The sequence below is a fragment of the Corvus cornix genome, chromosome 1A (genome assembly GCF_000738735.6).
Source record: "Corvus cornix cornix isolate S_Up_H32 chromosome 1A, ASM73873v5, whole genome shotgun sequence".
NCBI lineage: Eukaryota > Metazoa > Chordata > Aves > Passeriformes > Corvidae > Corvus > Corvus cornix.
The window spans coordinates 11,848,901-11,876,694 of record NC_047057.1 but is presented as its reverse complement, the minus strand read 5'-3'; the positions used below and the strand labels follow the sequence as shown (position 1 = coordinate 11,876,694).

General features: G+C 42.0%; 4 protein-coding genes across 11 annotated transcripts in view; 2 read left to right on the top strand and 2 right to left on the bottom strand.

Annotated features, from left to right (window-relative positions):
* Positions 1-2,978, top strand: part of SLC26A5 (solute carrier family 26 member 5) — a 36,132-nt gene extending 33,154 nt beyond the window's left edge. For 2 of the 3 annotated variants that reach the window (XM_039570504.1, XM_039570505.1), the window contains one exon: positions 1,314-2,978. In XM_039570504.1, the coding sequence (XP_039426438.1) occupies positions 1,314-1,477 (164 nt within the window). In that variant the 3' untranslated portion in view covers positions 1,478-2,978. The remainder of the gene's footprint in view (positions 1-1,313) is intronic. The other variant, XR_005604420.1, reaches the window with a different exon arrangement.
* PSMC2 (proteasome 26S subunit, ATPase 2) lies at positions 1,358-10,366 on the bottom strand. The gene is made up of 12 exons (XM_039570510.1): positions 10,237-10,366; positions 7,929-7,966; positions 6,685-6,766; positions 5,706-5,805; positions 5,220-5,351; positions 4,511-4,583; positions 4,271-4,366; positions 3,854-4,018; positions 3,260-3,347; positions 2,359-2,561; positions 1,722-1,818; positions 1,358-1,631 (listed from the first exon to the last, which is right to left on the bottom strand). Exons 1-12 carry the CDS (start codon positions 10,304-10,306, stop codon positions 1,474-1,476), a joined length of 1,302 nt encoding a protein of 433 aa, XP_039426444.1. The 5' UTR covers positions 10,307-10,366; the 3' UTR covers positions 1,358-1,473.
* A 260-nt stretch (positions 10,367-10,626) lies between these two features.
* Positions 10,627-26,848, top strand: DNAJC2 (DnaJ heat shock protein family (Hsp40) member C2). Of its 3 annotated transcripts, XM_039571231.1 has the most exons (17): positions 10,627-10,721; positions 11,283-11,473; positions 12,048-12,123; positions 13,806-13,904; positions 15,829-15,970; positions 17,145-17,225; positions 17,939-18,004; positions 19,806-19,897; positions 19,994-20,115; positions 20,957-21,106; positions 21,385-21,473; positions 21,560-21,629; positions 23,202-23,386; positions 24,628-24,728; positions 25,697-25,804; positions 26,075-26,229; positions 26,728-26,848. In XM_039571231.1, the coding sequence occupies exons 1-17, from the start codon at positions 10,655-10,657 to the stop codon at positions 26,800-26,802; spliced, it is 1,869 nt and encodes a 622-aa protein (XP_039427165.1). In that variant the 5' UTR covers positions 10,627-10,654; the 3' UTR covers positions 26,803-26,848. The 3 variants fall into 3 exon arrangements, with proteins under 3 accessions (XP_039427165.1, XP_039427164.1, XP_039427167.1); XM_039571230.1 differs by lacking the exon at positions 26,728-26,848 and having other exon boundaries at positions 26,075-26,427; XM_039571233.1 differs by lacking the exon at positions 26,728-26,848 and having other exon boundaries at positions 10,640-10,721; positions 11,372-11,473; positions 26,075-26,427.
* The window catches only part of PMPCB (peptidase, mitochondrial processing subunit beta), a 26,002-nt gene continuing 24,550 nt past the window's right edge, over positions 26,343-27,794 (bottom strand). For 2 of the 4 annotated variants that reach the window (XM_010395651.4, XM_010395652.4), the window contains exons 10-13: positions 27,645-27,730; positions 27,482-27,570; positions 27,182-27,257; positions 26,346-27,092 (exon numbers count right to left, since the gene is read on the bottom strand). In XM_010395651.4, coding sequence (XP_010393953.2) covers positions 27,028-27,092; positions 27,182-27,257; positions 27,482-27,570; positions 27,645-27,730 — 316 coding nt within the window. In that variant the 3' untranslated portion in view covers positions 26,346-27,027. Of the gene's footprint in view, positions 27,093-27,181; positions 27,258-27,481; positions 27,571-27,644; positions 27,731-27,794 lie in introns of those variants that run through there. The other 2 variants (XM_010395650.4, XM_019283571.3) reach the window with 2 other exon arrangements.

Below are 27,794 nucleotides of genomic sequence, written 5' to 3'. Positions count from 1 at the left end.
TGGATGGCCTAAGTCTGGGTCAGTACCTTGGAATAATCAGGGTCACGCTCCTCTCCCCTCCTTTTTTTGCAAGAGTACTGATGATAATTCAGGATACCGGGTAAGATCCAAACTCTTCCTACATACTTCACTTAATCCTTCTCAAGTAGAAGCTACACTTGATTTGAAGTGCTGCTCCTGATAAAGAGATGCTGTCAGTGCTGCTTTCTGAAAATGAGAACATTCTGTCCCACCAATAAAGTGGCATCCCTCCCTAAAATGTTCTTCCTGAAATGACACACGAGATTGCCCAAGTTTCCATATCAAGATACTGACACCAACCAGAACCCTAACCCAGTCCATGGGCTGGGTACTCTCTCTCCATATTGCATGCACTTCCTCTTTAAAAAAAAAGTAAAGTGGCTTCATAATTTGAGCTTGATAAATTGATGGGTCTCATTTTGATACAACTGACAATAAAACTTCTCTCACTTCCAAGACAAAGCATTTCCCAAAAGTAATTTTTCCCCTCAGGTATTTCTTCCACCTCTTCCCCTCAAGCCACTTTAAAGAAACACTTGAAAAAAGGAAAATGAAAGGCTGTTGCTTTTTGTTGACCACACCCAGCTCTACAGGAACATGTCAGATGAACGAGGATTAACCTTTCAATGCTGCTTGTGGCCAACAACTCCCAGCCACTGCCCAGCACCAGGAGCACCAGGAGCACCAGGAGCACCAGGACCCTGTCAGGGTCATCCTGTGTGTGCAGCAGCATCTCAGACAAGTCATACAATATATCAAAGTGCTCATGCTAGACTGGTGTCAAACTCTTCATAGCAGGATCAGAGAAAAGGAATCTTCCTTCCCTTAGCACTAAGAAAGTACACCTCCCTCCTCCTTGACCATTTACTATTTTTTAAAACACAACAAAGAATCTCAGCAAAAGGGATAAAAAACCCACCAAAGATAAAATAAACCACTTGTGATGGTACCAGTGTTCACCAAGGGAGGAAAAAAATGTCCTATCATGTCTTCCCTGAGATGGGCAATGACTCAGACCACCACACATGCCTTCAGTGGCAGCTCCCATTTTCTTGGGATACACCTACACCTCGGTGCCAAGCATCACACAAGCCTTTCTTAGTACCCTCAGAAACACTGGAGTCACTAAGGGGTCTTCCCACACCTCTATGGCTTGGATTTCAAGTTCTGGAGTGTAGATGGTGACCAGAGATCTAAACTTGGGATGGCTAACATTGCCCAGGTATCTGATTTAAAATTACCTGTGGTTTAGTCTGTGCTACTGTAACCTCACTGAGATCTCTTCCCTACAGGAGCAACACTCTGCTGGTGTAGAACACTCACAATGAACACACACTTACTCTTTGGAACACTCCCGTTTAATTCTAGATTCCAAGAACACAACATGAATCTCTACACTTGGATTTTGTTCCACAGGAAGTTTAGGAGGAACAGGAAGACCCCTCCCAGGTATTAGTTGTAGGTCATGTAGCGGGGGGTAGCGCTGAATTTCGCGTACGATTTGATGACTTTGTTCACTGCCTCCAGGAAATCCTTCTCGGTGGCGATTTTCCGGCGCGCTCGGATAGCGAACATTCCTGCCTCCGTGCAGACACTGCGGATCTCGGCGCCTGGGAAAGACAGGGATAACTCAGCACTGACTGCCAGGGGACACGGCCCATACACAGAACTGTTCAAAGAAATGAACACATTCAGCTTACCTGTGCTGTTAGGACACAGCCGAGCCAACAGCTCAAATCGGATGTCCCTCTCCACACTCATCGAACGAGCGTGGATCTTGAAGATGTGAGTTCGTCCCTGAAGGGAAGGGAAGAGGACAGGGGTGTTCAAGGCATGACAGAGGTGATGACTCCAGCCTGCAGCTGTCTGTGTCCACAGCACAGGCAAATGGAAAATACACCTTGTATCTGCTGCCCAGCTATGGTTTCCCATGTCTGGACTGGAATGTGTAAGTGCCCATCACACTAAATTAAGAAAATAACTTTAAAAAGGGCTTTCATCATAGAAGTACCTCAACAAATCTCTCTCAAAAGAGCCAAACAAAACACATTCCAAATTCTGAACTAAATCGTGGATCTGGTTAAAGGAATTTTTCTCTGTTGAGGCAGGAATATACAGCGATTATAGCTGCTTAGTATGGCTTCTCGGCTGGGATGGAGTCTGTGCAGCGTGGGAAAACCTTGGGCACACCTTTAATCACCCATATTTCCATGCAGTTTCACATAATTTAAGAGTGCTGCTTTTTCTATTTCTCATAAACTTCCAGACAATGATTCCCTAACTGAAGAGACACTCTGGTATCAGAACACACTTGGCTGGGGAATAAAGAGTTCTCACCTCAAGATCAGGCAGGCTGAACTCTATCTTCCTGTCCAGCCTGCCAGGCCTCATCAGCGCTGGGTCCAGAGTGTCGGGCCTGTTTGTGGCCATCAGCACTTTGATGTTGCCCCGTGGATCAAAGCCATCCAGCTGGTTGATGAGCTCCAGCATCGTGCGCTGCACCTCGTTGTCACCCCCGGCCCCATCGTCAAAACGAGCACCTGGAGAGGAGACACGCAAGTTACACAGAGGGAGAGGCACCTCCAGGCCATGGACACAGAGGTGTCACAGTGGCTGCAACACAGGACACCTGGGAAAATGATTTTAAAGTGCATACAAGTATTTGTGATGAACTGAAAAGGTGTGAGGGGGTTATTTGGATGACACATTTCAAACCAAGAGTGAGTGCTGGATCTTCCTCCTTAGTAAGAAAGGGCCTCTATCTCCCTGCCTAATAACTGACCAAGCTGCTGGAATTTACCCATGTAGCTTGTTTATTTTGCCCTTCCCAAAATCATCCTTCTCCCTTGTCTATGTAAAAAATTGTTCTACTTTCAAAGGACCTAAGCACTTTCTTTGAGAAAAAAGCATAATATTCAGGAAGTAATAAAGACTTGGAGTGTAGTCTAGAAGATGAATGGGATTTAAGTTAATAGTACTTTTTTGCAAACAAAATACAGGCTTTCTTCACGGAAGTTTGAATAATCTGGGTGTTCCAAATGTGCAAAAATGGCTTCCCATCTGGGCTATATAAACCACTTCTTGGCAGCTTTGTGGACATGGGGTGTGCTGGGAGTCGTTTTGCTAACTCAGTATTTACAAGCACTTTCCTTGAAATGCAGCAATCCAGATAAAGAACTGGATAAGAAAACCTGGAAGCTCTCACAGGAGGTTAGAACTGTAGCTACTACAAACATACCTCCAATAGCATCAATCTCATCAAAGAATATAAGGCAAGCTTTTTTAGTTCTTGCCATTTCAAAGAGTTCACGAACCATTCGAGCTCCCTGAAAGCAAAAAATAAAGATTTTATTAGAGATTTGAGGTACATTAAAGGAAAACTATCAAAATCAAACTCTCCATGCTTCCAAACACTTCTAAGTTTCCAATGAAAAAACTCTTTTTAAATTTCTTCACATATGTAATGGGACAATTATAAAGCTTAAAGCAATTTATAAAGGAGAGAAAAATTACTGCTCTTAAACTCAGAAGTACAGATGAAGTAATTTACATCAGGGCCAACTGGAAAGTGGCAGAACTGGGAGCAGAATCCTAATTCCAGAGTCCTCCTGAACCACAGACTGAACTCTGCACTGCAAAATCCCTTTCATCAGTGACAGCAGACCTCAGGTCTTGTCACCAATGCCTGAGCTGCAGTGATTTGTCTGACAGCTCCTGCCCCCCTGCACCTGCAGCTTCCAAGTACATCCATCCCTCACCCCCACTGTGGTGTCGGGTACCTACAAGGGGAATCTACAAACTCCTCCACACTCCATCAAGCACCTGCTCTTACCTCTCCCACGTATTTCTGCACCAGCTCAGATCCAATCACTCTGATGAAGCAGGCATCAGTCCTGTTAGCCACAGCACGGGCACAGAGGGTTTTGCCTGTGCCAGGTGGCCCAAACAAAAGCACTCCTTTGGGAGGCTCAATTCCAAGGTTCACAAATCTTTCAGGCTGTGGAGGGAGACAGAAGGCAAGGTTATGTGCAGATTAAAGATTGTGTGCATCATAGAATATATGCAAATTGAGGAAATCACTAATGGGGACCAATGTAAAGGAGGCTGGTCTGGATTTCACTTGTTAAAACCCAGCTTCCTTTCACTCAGGTGTTTACACTCAGTGACACTGTCTTTTGCTTTTTCACATGCTAACAGATGACCAGAATACTTCCAAAATAATAGAAGCTTCAATCTGGAGGTAACTTACGTGAAGCAGAGGGGTTTCGACCACCTCTCTCAGCTTTTCAATCTGCTCTTTACAGCCACCAACATCGCTGTAAGTGACATCAGGTTTTTCTTCTACCTGCACAACAAAGAGGTGAGTGAGCAGTTACCAGCCTAGTGCTGCAAATATCTCCAGGCTTTTAACAGCCCACAACAAAATCCAGCTAAAGGAATCACAATTACAAGACAAAGCCGTGCCAAAATAAGTAAAAGCAATGCTCACTTGCATCATGGTGACTGTGGGATCAATCTTTGGAGGCAACGGGATATGGATTTGGTACTTGTTTCTGTCCACCCTGGTGAGGAAGCATGAAGACTATTATTTTAACACCGGTTAAGTAAAGTGTTATGTAGAAGCAACTCTGTAAATGACAAGCTCAATTCTTGAACTGTTGTTTTCTCTGGCATCAAGAGAACCCAGCCCTAAAAGCTAATAGCAGGTAGGCTAGGTACTGGAATTCTTTCTGCAGAAAATTTTAAGGTTTCCGAAACGATTAATTCCAAAGTATTTTGAAAACTAAATTTCAAAATATCCAACAGAGCAAACTGGCAAAACACTGACTCTGAAGTAACAGGTTTTACCTCCTCAGTGAACATTTCATTGCTGCCCTGTGCGTAACCAGAGGGTGCCAAAGAAGGACCCTACATAGGCTCCCTGAAAGCTGGGACCACTGGGGCCCAAATGGAAAGGTTTCTGTCCAATGACACATGGATTTTGTCAATTTTTTGTCAAAGTAAAACAAAACAAAAGATTCCAGCAGAGCATACAGGTGAGTTTACTGTCTTCCAAGAGAAAGACAGTAGTGGCGTAATTTCAACCACTGCAAAAATTGGAAATGAGGGCTGTTGACCTGTCAAACTATGACATGAGACAACTCAGAGAAAGCTTCAGTCTGCAGGAAGACTCACAAGAGCACAAAGACTTTGCATACCCAACTCTCATGCCTTCTTCTATGTCAGTAGGTGCCACTTGGTCACTGAGATCCACCACAAACTTGGCAAATTGCTTGACATTGATAATGTACTTGGGATCCTCAGAGTCTGCATTGATGATCTTTGTGCACCTAACACAGAAACACAGTTACAGCTCCAGGCAGGCAAACTGGTTTGCTACCTGCATAAGCATCAAGAGAGTCACATTTTCCTTTCCAAATACAACAGAATAGCTGTTGTACTTGTGATGACATCATTATATACATTATTATGCAATCATTATAGCATCATACAATAACTGCAGGAGTAAGTACAAGTATAATGTACACTACACATAATCACAGTTCCTTTATGATTCAGTGGTAAAAAACACTTTCAAGATGCACAACACATGAACTTTATTTTTTAAAAGAAGTCCACACATAAGCTATAAATCAGACTGTTAGCACTATGGAGCTCTACTGGAAGGAGAAGAGTGCTCCCACCTTGCAACTTGCAATGGTTGCTCACTTTGGAGAGTTTGTTTATCTGCAGCCAGATCCCAAAGGGCAGGAGGAGCCAGGCCAGTGTCAGATTCCTTGATTCCTGTGTGCAGCACAAACAAGCTGAGGAGGAAGCAGCTAACTGGGGTGTCAGCCATCCTTCCCACACCAAACTCTTAGAAATAACCCTGCAGGAAGCTTTTTGAGAGACCTCCAAAACAACACACACACATCTTTCATGGACTTCCTAAAAAACAGTTTCCTAAAGGAAGAGCCTACGTGGCAGCTGGACATTCAAATCCCAGCCTGGCCACCTTCCCAGACAATTTTGTAGTGTGGGGATGGTTACAGCAGGACACACATCACTGACAGTGGATATCTACATTTCACTAAAGGAGTGAAACTCACAAGTGCTTTCACTGAGGGAAAGCTCCAGTGCAAGGTATCAGAAAGTAAGGGATTCACACAGATGAAAAACCCCATAAATCTTCCAAAACATGGATATAACAAGTACCATCTCCATGATACATTTAAAAGAATCAAGATTATTTTACAAGAAAAACTGTGGTCTTCCTGGCAGAACCGAGAGCCACTGCAGGATTAGCAACAGGGCAAAAAACATACATCAGTGAAAGAAAAATTAGGAAACTAATTAATTATTATTGTTATTACTACTTCCTTATCTGGTGTCAGAAAGGGGCATTTGTTTCATGCCACCATTATATACAGAAACCACAGTTTTGATTAAAAATGTGTTAAACTACAAAATTACAAAATCAGATATACAGATTACTCCTGCCCAATCAAAATAAACATCACTTACTAAGCAAAAAATCTCACATTACCAAATAAAGAACTGTGTTCTTTTGAGAAAAGCAACAACAAAAACACAATGCAGAAGTTGTTTAAAATCAACTTTTTACAACACTTGTTTTGGTATCTGTGGCTCTTCTACAGAAAGTTATCTAAGACAGCAACATACCAGTGAGCTCATTGATTTTCTTAAGCAGTTGTTGAATATCATCTTCTACTTGCTTGATCTGCCTTGAGTATGTGCTCTGGCCCTGGAAAAGGAGTATCACATAGATTTCGTAACTGAAATTCTCTCATGTTTAGGAAAAAATGACAAGAGCTGCTGAGCATCAAGATGTCCAACAGACTGTCTTGGTACATTAGCCAACCATTGATGACAGCCAAAATAGACAGAATTAACTTCCAGCAACAATACTTCTGTTTGCAAAAGTGAAGTGCAGCTTCACAACACAACTGACCAACTGTGAAGGTGGAAATTTTCCACATTTGTAAACTTTAAGGATTTGTTTTTCTTTTAAACCTGTTCAGCCTTACATTTTTAAACTATTTCTCCTAAAGAATAAAAAAGACTCAGTAAAATCATATATAGAGAGAATTCTGAATACACTTTCTGGAAACCATCTGTACAAGTGCTTTAACTACCTTACCCAACCTTTTCATCATCCACACAGGACAGCAGAAAGATCAAGGGGCAATTCTTGCTTGTGATAAAATGCATTTTTTGATCCAGATCTGCCTAACACAGGTGGATTCAGACCTGGATTTGCTCTGTAACATCTCCTTTGTACACCACTGGCAACAAAAAAAGAAGATGCAGTGGGAACAGGCTGTATTTCAGAACTTTGTAAAGAAGTCTTGGTGTCAGCAAAATTCAGACTTCACCAAACATACCTAAGATGCAAGTTTCATCTCTCAAGAGTTCTTTCACAGACCAACTGTACTTCCCAGTGAAAAGGGTAGACTGGCATTTTAAGCCTTACTGTCTCTGGAAAATGCCTCCCAACATTATGTTCTTTTAACATTAGGGCTAAAAGCAAGTCAATTTTGTGGCAAGAGGGGTCTTAAAATTATTTTTTGTGTAATCCAAGAAAACTGGCCAGTGAAAAAGCCCTAGAAAAGCCCTGTCTGTTAGACCCCTACAACAATCAGCAATGAGATATGAAACAATAATAGAGAAACAAACTCTTAACTACTTTCAAGTTAACAAAGCCACTGGATTATTTTTAGTGTTGCAGGCTGGGGCCTTCTCGTTGGAAGGTGAAAAGGGAGAAAAGATTTTGGCAGGAGAGAAAAGCATGAAGAGAAGCAGAGTTATGCTCTACCTGCTCAGTGCACACCCCTCCACTCCTGCAGGGTATTCCCCACAGGAACTGCTTTTTCTCTTTAACACTCCCATGTGTGTGTGCTACTTACATATGTTTTCAGCAAGGCAATATCTCCTTCATCGAGAGCTGAAACAAGACAGGAGAGACTTAGCTTCCAGTTTTAAAAACAAAGCCAGCAGTATTAATTCTGCTTCTAAAAGATGAAAACATGTATTTTAAAGAGATTCTTTTCATTGAACCACAGTGCTACAAAAAAGCATCAGCTATCCAAGGAAAACAGGGTCTCCAGCTGCTCCCTTCAGTCCAAAAACCTGCACCACTCAGAGCTCATAACAAACAAGCTACTTCAATTCTGCCTCGCTCAGAGTAGTTTCCCAGCCTATGACTGTTCAAAAAAGGGATGGAAGATATCAAAACTTCATCTTTTTAACTTTTTGCTTCTAGATGTTCAAGAAAGCATCAGTGAAAAACTGTTACCACTTTCCACCAGTGATGTCTCTTCCAAACAGCCCGGTGTGAGCAGGGAACAGCAGCCAAATCTAAGCTGGTCTCAGTAACAAAACATCACTGTCAACTCCTAGTTTTAATACTGTAAAACAGGAAATATGGTAAGGGTCGTACTAAATGAGACAAAGTCTGGTCCAAATTCCCCTCTCAAACAGGAAGGTCTACAAAAGGTGCCAAATACATGGTGAAACCCCACTCCTGTGTCACACATTGTTATTAACAGCCGTTAAAACAATTTCCTTACATAAATATTTATGTTGGGGGTTTTAATCCCTGTAAACTTTCAGCAGAATACACAGGAAAGAGTCTCCTGATTTAAATCTGCATTGTGCTGCCTTTTACTTGACTTGAACCTGGCATCTAAAACTTTCATTTCAGCCTGAGAACTCCCACCAAAGAACAAGCACAGTCAGCTGTTTCATGTGTTCAGTTCTGCACAGAGGTGGCTCCAGTGACTCCATCAACTAAGAAAAATATAACTCTGTTAGTGTCACTCTGCCACAGCACTCTCACATCACCTGGCATTTAACAGGCTTTCAACACCCTCTCTCCCTTCCCATCCCAGTTTCCTGTCTTGTCTAATTCCACTCTTTTTAAGACAGATGGAGCCCAAATCACACAGTACAGGTGATCTGGGTGCAGTATGTGTTATACAGGATTCTGAAGACCTTTTATGTTGATCCTTACTTCTTTCCTGACTATTTGTACTACCCCATTGGGGTTTTTTTATAGCTACTAAGCACTCTGTTGCTATAATTTAGAAATCTTTCTTGAATGGGAACAGTTCAAAGTCCATCACTGATTACATTTTGCAGTGCTTGTGCATCCAGATGCATTAATAAATATTTACTAACACGAAATAAAAAGCCACAATAAGTTAAAACATGAGGAGCAAGCGGCAGCTTTCACACTATGCCGGTATCCTTGGAAAACTCTGCTGCCTTCCCTCTCCTGCTTCCCCGCAATTCCTAATGAGAGAGGCAGCACCCGGGCAGCTCTGCGGCGCTCCCCCAGGCAAGAGAAAGAAATTATCATGGAATCATCAAGGTTGGAAGAGACCTTCAAGATCATGAAGTCCAACCCTCAACCCAGCACTGCCCCTGTAACCCCTAAGCCACGCCACCCAACAACAGATCCAGACGCCTTCTTTAACACCTTCAGGGACAGTGACTCCACCTCCCTGGGGAACCTGTTCCACTGGCTGACCACCCGAACTGTGAAATTTTTTTTCTAATATCTAATCTGAATCTCCCCTCCTCACCTTTAGGCCATTTCCTCGAGTTCTCTCACTGCAGGCACGGCAGAAGAGACCAGCCCCCAGCTCACCACAGCCTCCTTTCAGGGAGATTCAGTATTACTGTATCACGTTTTGTTGTACATTTTAAGTATAAAACTAAGTATTAAACCACAAAAGGCATTCTTTTCTCTCACGATGAAAAAATCGGGCATTTTAGAAACCTTTTTTAAGAGAACGAGACTTAAAAGGCGGATCGTCCCTTCCTCCCTTGAGGATCTCGGCGCTTCCCCGGCCAGCCCCACACGGTGCTGGTTCTGCAGCCCCGATCGGTCCCTTGTGGCGCAGGCAGCCCTGTCCCGCTGTCCCTCGGCATTCCCAGACCCAGCCCCTCACAGCGATGTTTACGCGAGGCGACGCCGGCCCCGCTTCCCATCCCGTCAGCGGCGGCACCGCCCGAGCCCGGGCTCCGGGCCGGGATGGGGGACACTCGCGGGGCGGCGGCCGCAGGGCCAAAACGCACATTAGAGACATTTTAAAGCCTTCTTAGTCCTTTTTTCCCCCGCTGCTCCCAGCACCGACATGGCCGCCGGCCGCACCGCCCCGCCCCCACCCCGGGCGCTGCTCGGAGAGTGTCCTCGCCATCGCCCCTCACCGCGGATGGGTTTGTCCTCCTTCTCCTCCTCCTTGGTTTTCCTCTGGTCGGCTCCCAGGTAATCCGGCATCGCGCCCACCCGCCTTACGCAGCACCGCGCCGCTTCCGCCCGGAACACAAACCAGGGTGCACCGCGGCCCGCGCGCAGGCAACTCCTTCCCCCCCGGCGCCGCGGCTGGCACCGGGAGTTCCGCGCAGCGCCGCCGGTTCATCCCGCTGCTCCGGGCAGCGCCGCCGGTCCCGCACCGCGGGAGCCGCTCCGGCCGCGAGAGCGGCGCGGGGGCGGCGGGGGTGCGGCGGGGCCCGCGGGGCCCAGAGAGGGCCGGCCGGGCCGCTTATGGCGCCGCACGCCGCCGCCGCCCCGGAAGCGCTGTGGGCGCCCCACGCGCCGGTCCCGCGGCAGGCCCAGGCCGCGGCCATGGCGCTGCTGCGCGGCCCCGCGCGGGACGGGCAGCGCTCGGCCGTCAGCAGGCCGCTCTCGGCCGGTAGGTACCTGCGGGCCCGCAGGGCCTGCGCCGGGGAAAGGCCGCCCTCGAGCGCCCGGCCGGCCGCTGGAGTTGGGAAATCGGCCGGTTTCGAAGAACTTTCCTGTTTATTTGACTTTAATTGTCTCCGTTTCGCGTGCTGTGCCTTCCCCGGCATCGTTTCAGCCCGTGTGCAGCAACAAGTCTGGGTTCGCTGCCGGAGGGAGTGGCCTGGGAAGAGGGAGCGGGAACGTAGGGAAGATCAATCCAAATTTAATATCGCAGCCGCGGTTGTCTCCTCCGTTGCCAATAGGACTGTATTTAATATCATTTGACACGTGCGTTCCTTTAACTTGAAAGCACCTTTCAAGATGTAAGAGCACGGCAAAGCGTTGGGAGGTCCCGTCTGACGGGCACGTGTGCTGGTTCTAGCACTCTGGTGTTTATGGAGCCAAAGAGAAGATTTAGCGATCTGTAACCTTGGGTGATGCTGTACTTTTGTGGGCTTTGATGGGGTTTAATTAAAAAAAAAAAAAAAGTCAACCGCAGAAGGTGAAGTTGCTTTTATGTTTTTGCTTATAGCATCAGTACTCTGTCAAGTGGAGCCTGTGGGAAGATGGTTTGAAGCATTTATTAAGAGGAGAAACATAAATGTTTCTGCCTCTTTCCAGGAGCTAGAAGATGAGAAGGAACTTTCTGAAGAATCGGGGGATGAAGAACTGCAGCTTGAGGAATATCCTATGTTAAAAACCCTTGACCCAAAGGACTGGAAGGTATTCAGTCAATATGGATTACTGTTAACTATTTTTGCCCATCAAGGTTATTTGCCATTCCCAGGTGCTAAAGATCCCCTTCCTCTTCCCCTCCTACACCCATCTGAATCGGTTTGTATCCTTTACCATTATATCTGGTGTGTGAAGGCAAACACATCAGGATGAGATCTTAGTTTTGAGCTGCGGCTTTTTATTTTACTGCCTGAAAGTATTAAGTGTCTCTTCTCCCTGTCACCGTCTCCTTTATCCTGGAGTTGCATTGGCACTGTTGATATTAAAGACAGCAATTCAATTTTCCAATAACTGAATTTTCTAGTGCTTCAATCCAATTTAGATTAAGCCACTTGAATTTCTATAACAGTGGCTTCATTTATTGATATTCAGTTACTCAGTAGTTGTTCAGTAATTTTTGACAGTTGTTTTTATAGTCTTTTCCCAATGTTTGCTGAGAGAGGGAAGAATTCTCCCTCTTGCCTGTAAGAGATGGAGAGGAGAACTGGTTTTCTGCATGTCTTGTGGTGTTTTAGGTTGTATTTATCAGTGTTTATTAGGGTTTGTGGTTCTTTTCTCTCAGAATCAAGACCATTATGCAGTTCTTGGATTGGGAAATATACGATACAGAGCTACTCAGAAACAAATCAAAGCAGCTCGTAAGTACCTTTCCCTCAGAAGCATAACTTTTTTTTCAGATGTACACAACTGGTTTCTAGTGAAAATACCTGCGTGTTGTGAACAAGCTTTTTACTGTTTCCCAGCCCTAAAAGTTCATGTTGCTTACCAGCCCCTTAAATTCATATCACAGCTCTGAAATCCAGAGGCCTACATCTAGGGAATAAAAAAATTTCATATTTCTGCTTCCTGGCCTGTGTTTTTTGTCAACAGCCTTGAGACTGTAACTATACATTTCTATATATTTGAGTCTGCAGTCAGGCTCAGTGAAAGGCAGAGGAATAGAGCTGTCCCTGCCCTGTGTGTTCCCAGAGGTTCCCTTGCAACCCCCCTGACAGTGTTGAGCTGCCATGTTCCTGCTGCTGTTAACAGTCAGACTGAGTGTGGCATGGGAATGGAGCCTGCTGGGCTTCAGAACTTTATTTTTGGAAAGCAGTGTGCTTGACTTTGCAAGAAGGATGCAAATATTTAGTGGAGGAAGATTTTAAAAGACTCTGGAGATTGTTCAGTAGCCTCTCTGGGATAAGCTGATGGCTTTGTGAATGGATCTTGTGAACAATTGCCTGTACTACTGTGCTGGTGCAAGTAGAATCACTGATCTCAGATACTTCAAATGAAAATGGGTGGAAATCAGTGAATTACCAACTTACATGGGAAGTCACGTTGCCTCAGGCAAGTGCTCCACAGCACTGTGGAGCATGTGCTACCATGGAATAGAGCAGCACCTGTTCTGGTGGTGGTGAGTGGTCTCACTGATCTTCTGAGCAAGAACGAGAGCCTCTCTCTTTAGGACCCTGGCAGCACACAATTGTTCCCTGGTGCTGTAGAGATGTGACTCTTTCCCGCCAGTGTACACTGTGCTTTCCTGTTTCTAAGAAGGATTCTGATTCGTTTCTCAGGAGACAGGTTGCTGTGACTGCTTGCATGGTATCTTCTCCCTGGTATTTTAGAGAGAGCCAGGAAGGTACAGTGTGTGTTGTATGGCAGTATGGCAAGATCTTTTGACAAAGAAGTCGGTGTAAAATCTGGTTTTACCTTTTAAACACGAAGACAACCTTGGTAGCACCTTCAGTAGATACTGTATGTGCCAGTCATGCCTTAGGATTCAAGGCCTGAGTAGAGGGAGAATTTAACCCAAAGTCTTGTGTATCTGCTCAACATGAGCCATGGGGAAGTGCAGCAGCATTCACAGGCTGTAGTTTTCATGCTAAATTTCACTTTGGATCGTGTTCAGAACTAAAGGGACAGAATACAATTTTTATTTTATCTGAATTATTTTGTTTTTCATTAGAAATAACAACCAAAATCCCATGAATTATTTCTGGTTTTTCAGTTGTGAAGCTAACTATACACTTACAGATGCTGAAGCACTTTGCTAGGCATAATACTAGAATAAGTCTTAGAGACTTCTTCAGATTTGAGGTGGAATAGAGAATAGAGTTTCTGAGCTGTGGTTATTTTATATCCCAGCAAAGATGAAATAATACTAATTCTAATTATAGTGTTAAAGAAAATTCATTAACTCCTGTTTCCTTCCAGATATGACTGTTTGCTTTTTATTTAAGTTTTGAATTAGAGAAAGGCCAGCTGGAATTACTGTATTACTTTGTAGTTTGAAACTGTTGCTGATGAAGCATTTCTAACTAATGCATTTATTTGTTAGATAAATCCATGGTTTTGAAACATCATCCAGACAAACGAAAAGCTGCAGGGGAACAGATAGGTGAAGGTGATAATGATTATTTTACTTGCATAACTAAAGGTAAGCAATTGATCTCTTTTGTTAGATACTCCCTCAATCTACTTGATCATCAGAAATGTACTTGCTGTGCTTTATTAGGATTTTAATTGTCAATGCCTAAACAGCTGGGGAAGTTCTTTTTCCATTTTAGAAAACTGCATCAATAGATCACATTAGGTATAACTTCCCAGTGGGCAGAAGCAGGATGGGAATGCAGCTGACAGATGTTTGGCTGCTGTGCCAGCTGGTGACAAAATGTGACGCTTGTAGCAGTGCACACACAGATGAACCTCTGTGGCTGGAGGTGGCCCCATACCTGGGATAAACTAGTGAGCCATGGAAGAGTTCCACACAGGCACCAACAGCAGTTGGAAAATCTGAATTCTAATGTGCTTGCTCTCACAACAGAACATCTTGATTTGATCCAGGTCATCAGTTTCTTCAGCTGCTCATTTTTGCCCACAGATGAGCAAGTGAAGTCAATTGAATAACATTTTCCTCTTGCCTGTACTGGTGGACTTGGCAGTGCAGGATTAATGGCTGGACTCTGATTTTAGAGGTGTTTTCCAACTTTAATGATTCTATGACCCAAACACCACTGCTGGCTAACTCCAAAACTGTATGGGCTGTTCCAGGTGTATGACTTACATCGCCAGAAATGCCTTAGAGCTTGGCTTTTTTGCTTATTTTAAACAAATTATTTTCACTCAATAAGGTTGAAGCAGGAGGAAATCCTGGAATTTGTGTTTCTAAACTTCCTTCTCTGAATGTCTTCTACCTGGAGTAGAAGAAAATGGTAACGAAACAGGGAGAAGAAACATAGAAAGGTGGGAATACATAGGTTGGATTCAGAACTTGGTCTGACAAAGGAATGAGCGGGAGATACAGAGCTGGGGGAACTGAGTGTGTGGGAGTAGAACTGGGGATCTGCAAGTGGAAGGGACATCTCTTAAATGGAAGAGGAACTAATGGATGTGCACAGAATTTCCTGCATCAGGAAAATTGTATGACCATTACTGAGGCAGAGGATAATTGGGGTCATTTAGAGTTTTGGTGAAGTCCTTTCCCAGAGGGGAAGGACAGACTGGCAGACAACAGCTCATTGGTGGCCACTGTCATTCCTTCATCTCTCCGCTGACACGTCCAGTGAGATCAGTTTACAGAGCTGCAGAGCACCAAGGTCTCCTCCAGGTTATCACCTCCTGGATCCAACCTCCATGGTGCAGTGTCCTTGGGCAGGGCTGCAGGCACAGAAGTCCATGAATGTTCGCAATACAAATTTGATTGCTTTGACTTTTCATTCTTACTGGAAAACAGTGGTCATTGTAAAACTGAGAAACTCCACACTTCCTTGAGAAAAAATTAAGAGTTTACTGAAGCTATACCTTGTGTGATTTCCAGAATATAAGATTAGTATTGTGATGCTCCCCAACTGCAGGGCTGTAAGAACAGGAAAACAGGGACTGTTTGCATGTTTTGGAGTGTTTGTGTGGAGTTTTATATTTTATCCAAGACTCAGTACAACTTCATCATGACCTGCAAAAATTCTTATGAATGGCTCCTGTTCTTGCCAGTTCTGACAGCATACTAACCCAGGGACTGCCTTTACTCTGTGCCTTAGTAGACCATTTTGTAAATTTATCTGCAAGGATCTGGTGCAAGATAAAAGCCTGAAGATGTCATGCCCAAACTCCCAGTGTCTGAACTAAATTTGCTGCTATAAAATTAAGTGTTACCTGTTTTGTTACATCCTAATGGTTAAATGTGTTCTTTTTCATAAGTGTTTTCTTCCTACTTAGTCTAACAGGAATAGACATAGACAGCAATGCTATTTGATGTCAGTAAAATAATTAAATATCAAGCTGTACAGAACGACAGATCAAACCCAGATCTGAGAGCATCTTTTTAAATATTTACAACCTTATGTCTGGTAACTTTCTTTCAGCTTATGAAATATTATCTGATCCTGTGAAACGACGAGCATTTAACAGCATAGATCCTACTTTTGATAACTCTGTACCTTCCAAAAGTGAAGCAAAAGAAAACTTCTTCGAAGTTTTCTCACCAGTTTTTGAAAGAAATGCCAGGTAAGCTATGTCTGACTGCCTCTGCTGTTGCTGGAGAATCAGCATTTGCAAACTCATTTGACATTGTGTTTGTAACAAGAGATGTATTAATTTTCTAGAAATGTAATACAACTGAAATTGTGCAATTATTTTTTATTTCATTTTAAAATAATCTGAACTGTCACATTGATGTCATTGAGTTTGACCCATGTGATTTTAAAAAAAGTTCTCAGCTTCCTATTGCTTACCGCCCTTTTTGTACAACTCATTGTTTCATCTTAAATTACTTAAAATACCAGATGTTTATATGTTGCTGACTAAAAATTCCCTTTTTTTATGATTTTCTTCTGAGAGTGAGACATTAACAGAAGACAGTAGTTATGTTCATGATTTAGCTGGTTAAAAGAGAAGATAACTATCAATATTTGGTGGTTCTCTCACAGTGCATGATTTTTTCTGCATTTGATTCGTGCTTGACAATTAACTTGGTATTAAGGTTTTCACAACCGGAAACTTTGCAACTTTTCAACTAGAAACCTGTCAAGTTTTCCCTATATAAAAGTGCTTAATTGCATGAGGCACTTTACAACATTCTGAACAATTATTATTTAAAGTAGTCTTACTGAATCTTTTATCAAGTATTCCATAGATTCAGACCTGGATCTGTGGTTATCAGATGAGGTTTTCCCTTCTCTGCAGTGGAAATGGATGCTATGTCACAGAACAACAAATTCTAGAGCCAGTGGAAGATTTCCCTAGAAAAAATGCAGTGGAGGCAGAGTATGCATTATTCCTTTGTGCTCCATTAGAATGTGTGGGAGAGTTCCTGTACCCTACCACAGAGCTGAGTTATTCACAGAGCACTTTTTGTCCACTTTCTGTAAGCTCCTCTAGCAGAAGAATGTGCATGGAGAATTGAGTATCTGCAAAGATAGCTCATGCTCCATCAGGTCTTCTTGGAGGCACAAGGCAGGAGGCACTCAGGCAGGAGGAGGCTGCTTTTCTGGGGAAACTCCCCAAAAAAATGCCCAGTCTGGAGGATACTTAGGAGGAACTCTCCTGTTCTCTTCCTCTTTCCTGCTGCCCCTCTGTGTTGGTGGGAGGGAGCCTCAGATTTTGATTCTGTATTTTGATTCTGTACTTAACTAATGAACATTGTATATATTATTTCTTGAATATATCCATGTATTTTCAGGTGGTCAAATAAGAAAAATGTACCTAAACTTGGGGACATGAATTCCTCATTTGAGGAGGTAGATGCATTCTATTCCTTTTGGTAAGTTAACTGATGCCTCTGTTTCTATTCACAGTATTCAAGACATGTAATATAAAGGGCTCGCAGACCCTTTGGTGTGTGGGTTGTTTGCTGTGGGCTGTCCCAACCTCGTAATGTCACAAAATTACCCCACAGCTGTTTGTGCCTTCCACAAACTGAGCCAGGTTTCTCCTGGCTAATCCATCTGCTTGTAAATTCATGGTTGCAGCAGGAACTTCTGACCACAGTGGCTGAGAACTGAGCTGACCCACAGACTGGAAGTCAGGTTTATCTCACCTAACCTGTGTTTTCAGTGGAGACGTCCTAGGTGTTAAGCTCCCCTAGTAAAGAAAGGTTTGTCTAGTCCAAAAAAGTCAGTAATGTTTATGGCTTGCCTTACCTGCTAAATATGGGGGCTTACATAAAGATTAATTTCTCTCTGAACTCCACAGACTGCACTGCATTTCCACTGACTATGATGGGAGCTTAGACAGGTGTAGACATTTAGAGTGGGCAAGACTGATGCCATCCTGAAGTAGACTATGCCCCACAGTACAGAGAGGTGTAAATTACATCCTGCATTTTGACTTAACACAGTGGAATCACTGTAGGTGCAGTATATTTGTAAACAGCAGTATAGTTGCCTACAAACACATAACAGTAAAAAAGATAGCTGATTTTTAACAGATTTGCTGGTTTTTTCATTCACTGTTTTTTTCTTAAATTTACTTTAGGTATAATTTTGATTCCTGGAGAGAGTTTTCCTATTTAGATGAAGAGGAAAAAGAAAAAGCAGAATGGTATGTAAGTAAAAATAAATTTGACAGGAGACTAAGAGATTGATACAGCAAGATTTTCCAACTTTCTCTTAGACTGTAAGTCATAGGAAGAAAAGTAGCTGAGCCAAGTCTGAATTTCACTCTCCCAGCTTAGGAGTCAGTTGTGGACTTGAACTGGACTTACTGTGGGCTTCTTTGTGTAATTGAAGTAGTTCCTGCTTGCCTGACAGAGGTATATCTGAGGTGCTCTGAAATGTGTGTTCATTTAAGTTCAGACTTGCAGTTCCTGCCAGTCCCAAGCATAGGTTGAACCTGGAGCCAGGACAGAGTGGATGAGCAAGCAGGTATTGTTTCTCTCTTAAACTTGTACTGAGCAAGTGATACTTCCTAGAATTTGGAGAGATGAGTTCTGATGGCTTGATGTTAATAAAAATTGTGTATTTGTTGATGTAGTGACAGTTGCTAAATTACTCAGACCACGTTGCCATTGGAAAATACAAATACATTCTGGTTTTATCCTTCCTATAGTTACAAACACAGAATGTTCAAGCTGGAGCACCAAATCATTTAGTCTAACACACATTTCACAGGACACAACCTTTCACTTAGTAATCTTTGTAAGACCATAACTTGCATTGTGTGAATCTCTCCTTCCAAGTTTGGCTAGAAATCAGTTTTGTATTTAGATTCAGTGGTTGGCTTTCTTTGTGCTAGAAACTGCCATATTTAGGCTGTAGCTAGGCATTTCTCTTCTCTTGTACCTCTTCCTGCTGTTGAATTTCTTGAGCCTCACCAGTCCCACTGTTCTCTCTCCTGTGAAGATTCTGAGAAGGCACTGTAATCAATTCCCTGTCACTTGTACTTGTAAATCACACAGATGTATCTCTATGCTTCTCACTGGAAGGATCTTGAATTATTTGCATAGCTTTTTTTCTGCTCATTCCTGTCATTAGTGTCCTTTTCCAAAGATGTTTAGACAAATGGTACCTAGTCTGCTGTACTTAGGAGAGAGAACTACATTACAGCTGCTGTTCAGATGGTCATGATTCTTGCTACCCCTTCTTGCCAAAGGTGATGTTGCTCATGTTTTAAAGCTTCAATCTACTTGTATTAGTCTCCTTCTCAGTTATGGGGATTGTTTTCTTTGTTCTGAGGTATAGAGTGGTTTGGGTTGCAAGGAACTTGAAAGGTCACATAGTTCCAACCTCCCTGCCCCCTCTCTATTGTTCTCTATGTGGTTGTGCGGATGAGGCTGTAGACCCCTACTAAAAATTTGCCTCTTTCTTGATAGTACTGACAAATATTTTCAGTTTATTTAGTCAGCCCATATACAACCTGAGCTGTATTTTACTGGAGTGAATCTGGCATGACTGTACCCAGAGTATCATGGTACCTCATAGAGTGTTGTTTCTGTGCAGATGGGTTTACTTGACATGACTATATTCTGCAAAATGATATAATTGGCATTGCTTATACTGCTGTCCTTTAATTAAACCATATGCCAGCATTTCTGTTGTTTTGATTGAGTTTAATGAACTTACCTAATGTTAGGTAAGCAAGTGGATTGCATTTTGGAAATAAAGTCCATGATCTCATTCCCTACAATGACAAATAAGCAGCTTGGTTTGTCAGGTTTATGTAACCATGTAAACACTTAGCATTTTTTAGATGAGCTCAGGGCCTGGAACTTCATTTTTTGAAGTCTATTTTTGAAGTATTCACAGAACATCTGTGTGGGGGAAACTATTTAAGAAGCTTGTTGATGAATTTCTAACAGTGACATTGTAAAGCATTAGCACTGAACTTATGCTTTCCCTTTTAGTCGAGATGAAAGGAGGTGGATTGAAAAGCAGAACAGAGCTGCCAGAGCATTGAGGAAAAAAGAAGAAATGAACAGAATTAGGACTCTTGTTGGTGAGCACACAAATGGCTGTTCTTTAAAGAGATTAGTTAACCAACTGAAAATCTTCTGGTTTTCTTCTATACATGATGCTTCCTTTCTTCTGCCAGACAATGCATACAGCTGTGATCCCAGGATAAAGAAATTTAAGGAGGAAGAAAAGGCGAAGAAGGAAGCAGAGAAGAAAGCAAAGGTAGAAGCAAAACGAAAAGAACAGGAGGCAAAAGAAAAAGTAAGTAAAGTATTTTATTTGGGTTGAAAAACTCTGCTTCATTCACACCTGATGCACTGCTTCAGGTTCTAGATGTGTCAGAAGACTACTGATAGAATTACACTGGGGTTCAAAGATGTGTTTTCTTTGATGGTTGTGCAGTAGGCAGTGCAAGGCTGGCAGCTTTCTGAGAATGAGATGGAAACAAGGAATGCAGATCTGAAATAAATCCCCTTCGAAAACAGAGTTCTTTGTTGCATACACTTCCTCTTGTTTCAAGGCTAGCATTAAGTGCATAAAATGGATGTGGCTGCTTGCCTTGTGTGTGTGGTTTGCAAATGGCTGGTTGGTATGAAACGCTTTGAGGTAACACAACATACATGATTAATATGAACAGTTTGGAAAAGATGGCTCTGAAAGTACAGGAATGAAAGGGAACTGTAAGGTGCAAAGAAGTAACTTAAAAGATGACGTTGAAATACTGCAAAATATTATGTCAATAATGATGCAGGAAAAATATTGGACCACTGCATTTTTCCAAGCTTATAGTCTTGAAGCAGCCATACGAAATTACATATGGTTTTATACCTTCGTTGTAGAGGAAGTCAAGATTTATAAGCTGAGGGTCCTCACAGTGAATACTTGACTTAATGCCAAATGGTATATGTTTAATCATCTCCCCAAAAATTCCTGGAAAACCAAACATTAAAGTATTGATATATTTTAAAACCCCCAAACATACAAAAAAAAATTCCACCCAAACCAGAAACAACACATTTTGATATTGGATGACTGAATGACCCTGTAACAATGTGACTTTTAGCATTTTTTTACTTGGATTATTTTTTCCTTTTGATTGCAGCAAAGACAAGCAGAATTAGAAGCAGCACGGTTAGCAAAAGAAAAGGAGGAAGAAGAAGTTAGGCAGCAAGCATTAGTAGCAAAAAAGGAAAAAGAGATACAGAAGAAAGCAATCAAGAAAGAAAGGCAAAAACTCAGAACAACATGCAAGGTATTTAACTATTATTACAATGAAATACAGGTTACGTCAGAGAAATTACTGTGTTTTCTTAGATCAGACTGCTTGTTCTTAGAGTTGGAGATGGGTATGGAAAGCGGGTTTACTAAAAATACCAAAACACATACTTAATGGGTTTGAGTTAGGAGTAAAGTTGACCAGATAGGTCCAAACACAGCAGTGGCTGAAGAATGGTGTGTGTTAAGCCTTCGTCTGAAGGAATAGGACAATAAAGTTCAAGAACTTTGTAGAACGTGTATTTCTGCTTCCAGAACTGGAATTACTTTTCTGATAATGAGGCAGATTGTGTTAAAATGATGGAGGAGGTGGAAAAGCTTTGTGATCGTCTTGAGCTAGCGAGGTAAGTCCTCCTGCTGCTGCTTTCTGCGCGTTTTGATACCCATCTTTCTACTAGCTCTCCGTTGTAACTTAATAATTTATTTTTAGTCTGCAATGCTTGAATGAAGCACTTACATCCACAACAAGGGAAGGAGGAAAGGCGGCTGTAGTAAAACAGGTAATTATGCTGAGTGTCAAATCAAAATAACAGAATAATTTGTGAAATCAAGCTGACTGAATTAAGTAAGATAAAACATAGCTGCTGTGGAATCCTGCTTGTTAAATACAAAGACTTGATTTTCAGAGTCCACAGGCAGTGTGATCTCTGCTCCATTTTACATTGCGCAGATCATGGTCGGTCAAATTAAGAGGGCCAGCCAAGAAAAAAAATACACATTTTTATCTGTAAAGAACACAAAACCTACCTCTTGTACAGTATACAGAAACAGTACAGGAATTTCATTTTGCCCAACAATGTGTAGCAGTGACCTTGAGGGGAGGGAGGGCAGTCTTAACCTATTCTGTTATGCAAGAAAAATCCTAGTCTAGTATCTGTGACTTGGGGATAGATCCACAAAAGGACTTAAGTGCTGCAGGCTGTAGACACTGGAAGGGCTGGTAGGTTGGATACCAAGGAATGGGAAATGCAAGACACGTGGAATCAAAATTTACCAAAACTCAGCAAGGATCTGCCTATGTTTGCCATTGGGGAAAAGCCATTTGAACTAATAAAGCTGAACCTACATCCTGCAGAAAGAATAAGGTGCTTTCTGTCATCCACTGTGGATTCATAGCTGTGAACTTTTTTCCATGGTGGGGAATATGATCTGCCCTCATCCCAGGTTTACTCATCAGACAATTTAAGACTGAAATGCCTCTTGTTCTACAAGGGACTGAATTCAATATTCCATTCTCCAGGAGGGTGTTCCAAATGCAGGGCAGTCCCCTTTCTATCTGTTAAAACTATTCCACTAAAAATTACCTATCTGGTAACTTTCCTTTTGCCAGGAAGACTCTATGAAATAGGTTTCTTGCTCTTTCTTTTGGGCATCCTGCCAACAGGCATAAGCACACAGCTCTTCTAATATTGCCAAGATTGGACTGGGCCCACTCAGAAGCAGATGATTAAAGGTGTGCCACACCACAGTCTTGAGATGTGATTACAGGTCACAAAGATGTGCAGTGGGTTAACTTAAGTAGTTTTTAGCTTGCTAAAAACTACACATGGCCATCTAACCCTGAATACACACTTAGCAACTAAAATCTGGAGTTAATTCTAACTTAAAAGTTCTCCATTACTACGACTGTACCGACATAATCAGGCTTAGATAGCAGTTAGGCTGGAGGACTTGAGAATCAGTGTATCCAACATGGATGTTTAGCTGCCCTCACTGGGCACTTGAGGCTCTTAATACTTTTGTGGATCTGCCCCTCTAAGTCAACTGTTAGCCTAGACATTCACGCAAGGTTGAAAAGTTTTTCTTTAATTCTGGGGGTGTTCATTTAATTTCCTAGTGAACCTGTGATGGATTTCTGCCATTAACTCTTAATCTGGGATGCCCAAATGTACAAATAAAATGAAGGGAAATAATAATGGAACAAATAAGCTCCTCTGTTTCTTTACATATACAGAACAGAAACTAAGCAAAATCCAAGGTTCAAAGCAGTTCCAGAGAGAGGGGGTTGTGTCACTGTAAAATGTAACAGTAATTCAGCAAGCAAACAAATAATGCTTATTTACAATCTTTAGATAGAAGAAATAAATGAACAAATAAGGAGAGAGAAAGAAGAGGCAGAAGCTCGTATGCGCCAAGCAACAAAGAGTTCAGAAAAGTCAACCACTGGCGGTGGAGGGGGAAGCAAAAATTGGCCAGAGGATGATTTACAGTTGTTAATTAAAGCTGTGAACCTCTTTCCAGCAGGGACTAACTCAAGGTACTTCTCAGGTTTGGTGCTAAAAGCCCTACTAACAATTTTTCATTAAATAACAAGCATAATAAAACATATTTTCAGATCATCCTAAGTACTTTGTCAGTATAAGGACTTCCTAAACATTCTCCTTTTCCTTGACTCTCAAGCAGCCAGTGGTTTGTATTTCCTTGGTACCATGCTCTATGTGTCACTGGAGTTAGTTCTGGCCCTGTTTCTTATCTCCTCCCAGATTTGGGCCTCAGTCCATTACCAGGATGGTGCTGAGGTGCCTGTTTGCACAGGGCTTACTCCAGGGTAGGCTCCAGTCCTTCAGCAGAGACCAAAACCACACCAGGGACTGGGGTGCAGCTGGGTAGGAACACAAGTGTGTAAGCTGCTTCCAGGAGCTCCACAATGAATGTAAGGCTGGTGTCTCCTCTACATGGTAGGAGGAAAATATCCAGAGATAGGATTTAAGTGCACCAGCTTTCTTTAGGGAAGAGGCAGGGGAAAAGGAGATTTACAGAAAGCAGCACTGGCACTCAGCTTACTGATAAGCATCAAAAACAGGAGCACACCTGAAATCTTTTCTTTCCCAGGAATGAAATGCCTTCTTCCAGTTAGGATTCACAGATTTCAAGCCTCCATTACAAGATTTGGATGCTTACTTAAAAAAAAAAAAAAAAAAAAAGCTGCCATACTCCATGGAGATGTTACCAGTGCCTGTTTCTGCAGCTCAGCAGTCAGTGCTCAAGGCACACAATCCTCTTGTCTGACCAGGGGTACATATTGCCTTCCATTTTCTAACAATCCACTAGGAATTATCTTGGGGCTAGGGCTGTTCCAGCTCTCCTGTTTAAACCCCTTTACTTGATGTTTAGGCATTCTTCTTGGGAGCAGTGGACATAGGGTTAGTAACTTCTCAGCCCTTGAGTGCAGCCTGCAGTATTTAATGTCAGAGGTCTTTAGGGAATTCAGCAAAGCAGTGGCTAAGGAGAATTTTGAGGATTACAGGTTTGCACTTACCTACAGTTTACCCCATCCTTTTTCTGTATTGGGAGCTGAGAAGTTCACCCAAGCTGATTGAATTCTTCATTTACTGACTGAAAGCTTTCCAGAATAGCTACTCCGAGATTTTATACGTATTTAAGTATGTTTGAACTTGCTCAGAGTTGATAAAAATGTGTACAGGAGCTTGACCATAGCTTATATGAAGATAAGGGATTATATAATATGCTGGTTTGTTCTTTTTGTTCTTGCTTTAGGTGGGAAGTTATTGCCAATTACATGAACTTGCACTCTACTACTGGAATAAAACGAACAGCAAAAGATGTCATCAATAAAGCAAAGAGTCTCCAAAAGCTTGGTATCTATATTACCTTATTTTTGTAATGGTCTGCCTGCCTCTGTACAGCTGACTTTTCTGTGAATGGAGCTGTGTTTCTTAAGAAAATCCTCTGTATATCCCCAAAAGATAGGTAGTTCAGATGGAAGATTTAGAGGAGCATTTATGTGATTCAGTGTTTTCATCCTTATGGCTCTCTTGTAAGTCACCACCTCACGAGCAACTCAGGAACTCTCTTACTGTAGCCTGATGCTCTGATGTCTGGGACACATGAAATGGCAGGGCTCAGAGAGAGATAAATGGGCCTTTTGGAAAGCTCCCTACAAAGAAAGGTATCTAAAATAAATGGAACTGATGAAGCTCTAGAGATACTTCAAAGGAATTAATGGAATCCAACACCAGAATAAGACACCTAAATTAATGTGGCTCATCTCATCTTCAAAAATTAATAATAAAATAAAAAATGAAGCCTCAAGAGCTCTGGATTAAAGTCTCAAGGAAATCATACATTTCACAACAGAAGGGGAAAAAAAAAAACCACTAAGTTTTCAAGAGATTTCTGTGTTACTAACCCCATAGTGGCACAGGGAGCACCTGGATTTTCCCAGTGTTCCTTCCTCTCTGACACCGTCATACCCTGGGCAATACATGAGTTTTGTGCCACAGCCCTTACTTGAGAAAATAATCCCTCTTGATTTTGTTGAAGCTGCAGATTCAGGTTTAAGATTATATGGAACAAGTATTCCTCTGAGCACTATAAAACAGGATAAGGGTTGGAGAATCTGACACTGATAAAAATCTATTGGATCCTGAATGATTTTTTTTTTTTAAATCTACCGGCCTCTTCACCATCTTTTTAAAGGAAGTAGGAATTGGGGTTTTTGATTTTGTGATTATTGTAAACTAATCTGCTACACAATGTTGTTGTTATTATATATGGCTTTAATATTCTTGCAATAATTATTCTCTTTAATGTGTGTTGCTCATAGACCCTCATCAAAAAGATGACATAAACAAGAAAGCATTTGACAAATTTAAAAAAGAACATGGTGTGGTGCCTCAGATGGACAGTGCTGCCCCCTCAGAACGATTTGAAGGTAAAGGTGAAAAGGGAGCCCTTTTTGTGTGCTTGTCTGCCCTGTGTCTCTTAGGAAGAAAGTAACCCACAACTTACTCAACATTTGCTTACAAACTTACATAGCTATTAAGTGATCCAGGCTCTGTTGCCAGATTTGAGGGTTTCTGGTACACAAATACACCCCAAAACTGCATGGATTTTAAATCAACTATAACAGGTTTTACAATATTTTCTAGACTCTTTTTTTTTAAATATCTTTTCTTGCTGTCATTTTTGCATTTAAAAACAGGATCACCTCTAGATTCAGCCCCTTGGACTACAGAAGAACAAAAACTTTTAGAACAAGCATTGAAGACTTATCCAGTAAATACTCCTGAAAGATGGGAGAAAATAGCAGCAGCTGTTCCAGGCCGGTCAAAAAAAGACTGCATGAAGCGATATAAGGTAAGGTCCCTCACCTGCTCCTGGGACTGTCACTACCCAGGTCTTGAGAGAATCCTTTGCTTTTACTTTTCCATTGCCTATCAGAGACAGTATCTGACACCAGCAAAATTATGGACCCTTGTGGAAAACGTTTTATTTTTTGTAACTCAACCCCAAAAGAGCAGTAAGGACTAAATGTTCCTCAGTGAAAGTACTGGCTCTGGAAGCTGGGAAAGAAAGTCTGTCTCAGGAAATTTGTGTTATAATTTGACAGCAGGCTCTTGCAGGTGGTGAAGTCCTGTCCCTAGCCTCCTGTAGGTAAAGTTCCTGGTACACGAGCATTGACCTTTCATCAACTGATTGGTTTCTATGAGAAATTGCTCTACAATATTAAACTTTGTAGATTTCTCATTATGTTGAGAACTAGAATGTTTCACAGTAAATACATGTAGTGTTCAAAACCACAGCATTGTTCACAAGTTAAATGTTTAGTTTTCTTTTTCCCCACCTTCTCTTCAGGAACTCGTTGAAATGGTCAAGGCAAAGAAAGCTGCTCAAGAACAAGTGATGAATGCTACTAAAGTCAAGAAATGACTCTTACTGACAATCCTTGTTTTATAATAAAAATGCAAATACTGTACATGTTTCCATTCCTTTCTTCATTATACACACACACAGAGGAGGGGCTGGTTCTCAGTTTTGATCTTCTCAAAAGCACCTCCAAAGATTTAAACAGGGGTATAGTTGGTTTGTTGGGTGGTCTTGGTTGTTTTTTTGCTTTTTTTAAAGCTAAAATATGCTGGAAGTTCTTGTTATTTACTACTCACGAAGCCAATACATGCCACTGCAGATTTTGCTATACTCTGGAAGTTGTTCAATTGGACCTGGAAGTTAAAGAAAGTTGGCCATGACACATGCTCAACTCACAGCAAGTGGTCTGGAGGGGTTATGGGAGGATAGGGATACCACATACCCACGGCAGCAACTGCAGGATGCTTATCATAGATGTACTTCGTGCAGATTTCTCTAATAGTCTGGGCATCAATAGCCTAAAAGGGGTAGAAGAGGCATCTTTGTAACAATCCCATCTTAAAACCCTTTTTGATCTTAATTTTATGTAATACAGGGGAGTAGGCAACAAAACACTTGAAAGTTTTCTCAGCTGGAAATGTTTTCTTGGCTGAACAAGAAATACAGCTTCTATATTGTTACTTTCTGTAGCAAGTAATTTTCTTGATGGCCTTTTAAAAGTTGCAACATGGGTGCCACTTACTTCAATTCTTGCCTCCAGTTCTGGAATTGGGATTCGGCGCTTGTAACACAGCATTTGTCTTCCAATGTCTTCACAGATTGGTGTGGACCCTAAAACGGGGAAAAAATCCTTCAGTTATCAGCTTACAGCTCCACAAAGAAGAAAAAGTTTGCATAAGTCTCACCATCAAGTTGTAGCAGCATATTAGTCTTAAGAAGATTTTTTGCTCGAGCTACTTCATTTTCTGTAACACTTGTGCAAAGTCTTATCCTGAAAAATAATTTAAATCCAGAGGCATTAAGTAATGGTAGTCTGCAGCACACAAGATTGTCTG

Excerpts from the sequence above, each read along its gene's own strand:
- PSMC2 (XM_039570510.1), bottom strand. The coding sequence starts at position 10,306 with ATGCCGGATTACCTGGGAGCCGACCAGAGGAAAACCAAGGAGGAGGAG. Across the intron at positions 7,967-10,236 it reads GGAGGACAAACCCATCCGCG|CTCTCGATGAAGGAGATATT; the intron begins GTGAGGGGCGAT and ends GTCTTGTTTCAG. Across the intron at positions 4,367-4,510 it reads CCACAGTCACCATGATGCAA|GTAGAAGAAAAACCTGATGT; the intron begins GTGAGCATTGCT and ends TTTGTTGTGCAG.
- DNAJC2 (XM_039571230.1), top strand. The coding sequence starts at position 10,655 with ATGGCGCTGCTGCGCGGCCCCGCGCGGGACGGGCAGCGCTCGGCCGTC. Across the intron at positions 15,971-17,144 it reads GTTTTTGAAAGAAATGCCAG|GTGGTCAAATAAGAAAAATG; the intron begins GTAAGCTATGTC and ends ATGTATTTTCAG. Across the intron at positions 21,107-21,384 it reads AACTCAGAACAACATGCAAG|AACTGGAATTACTTTTCTGA; the intron begins GTATTTAACTAT and ends TTCTGCTTCCAG.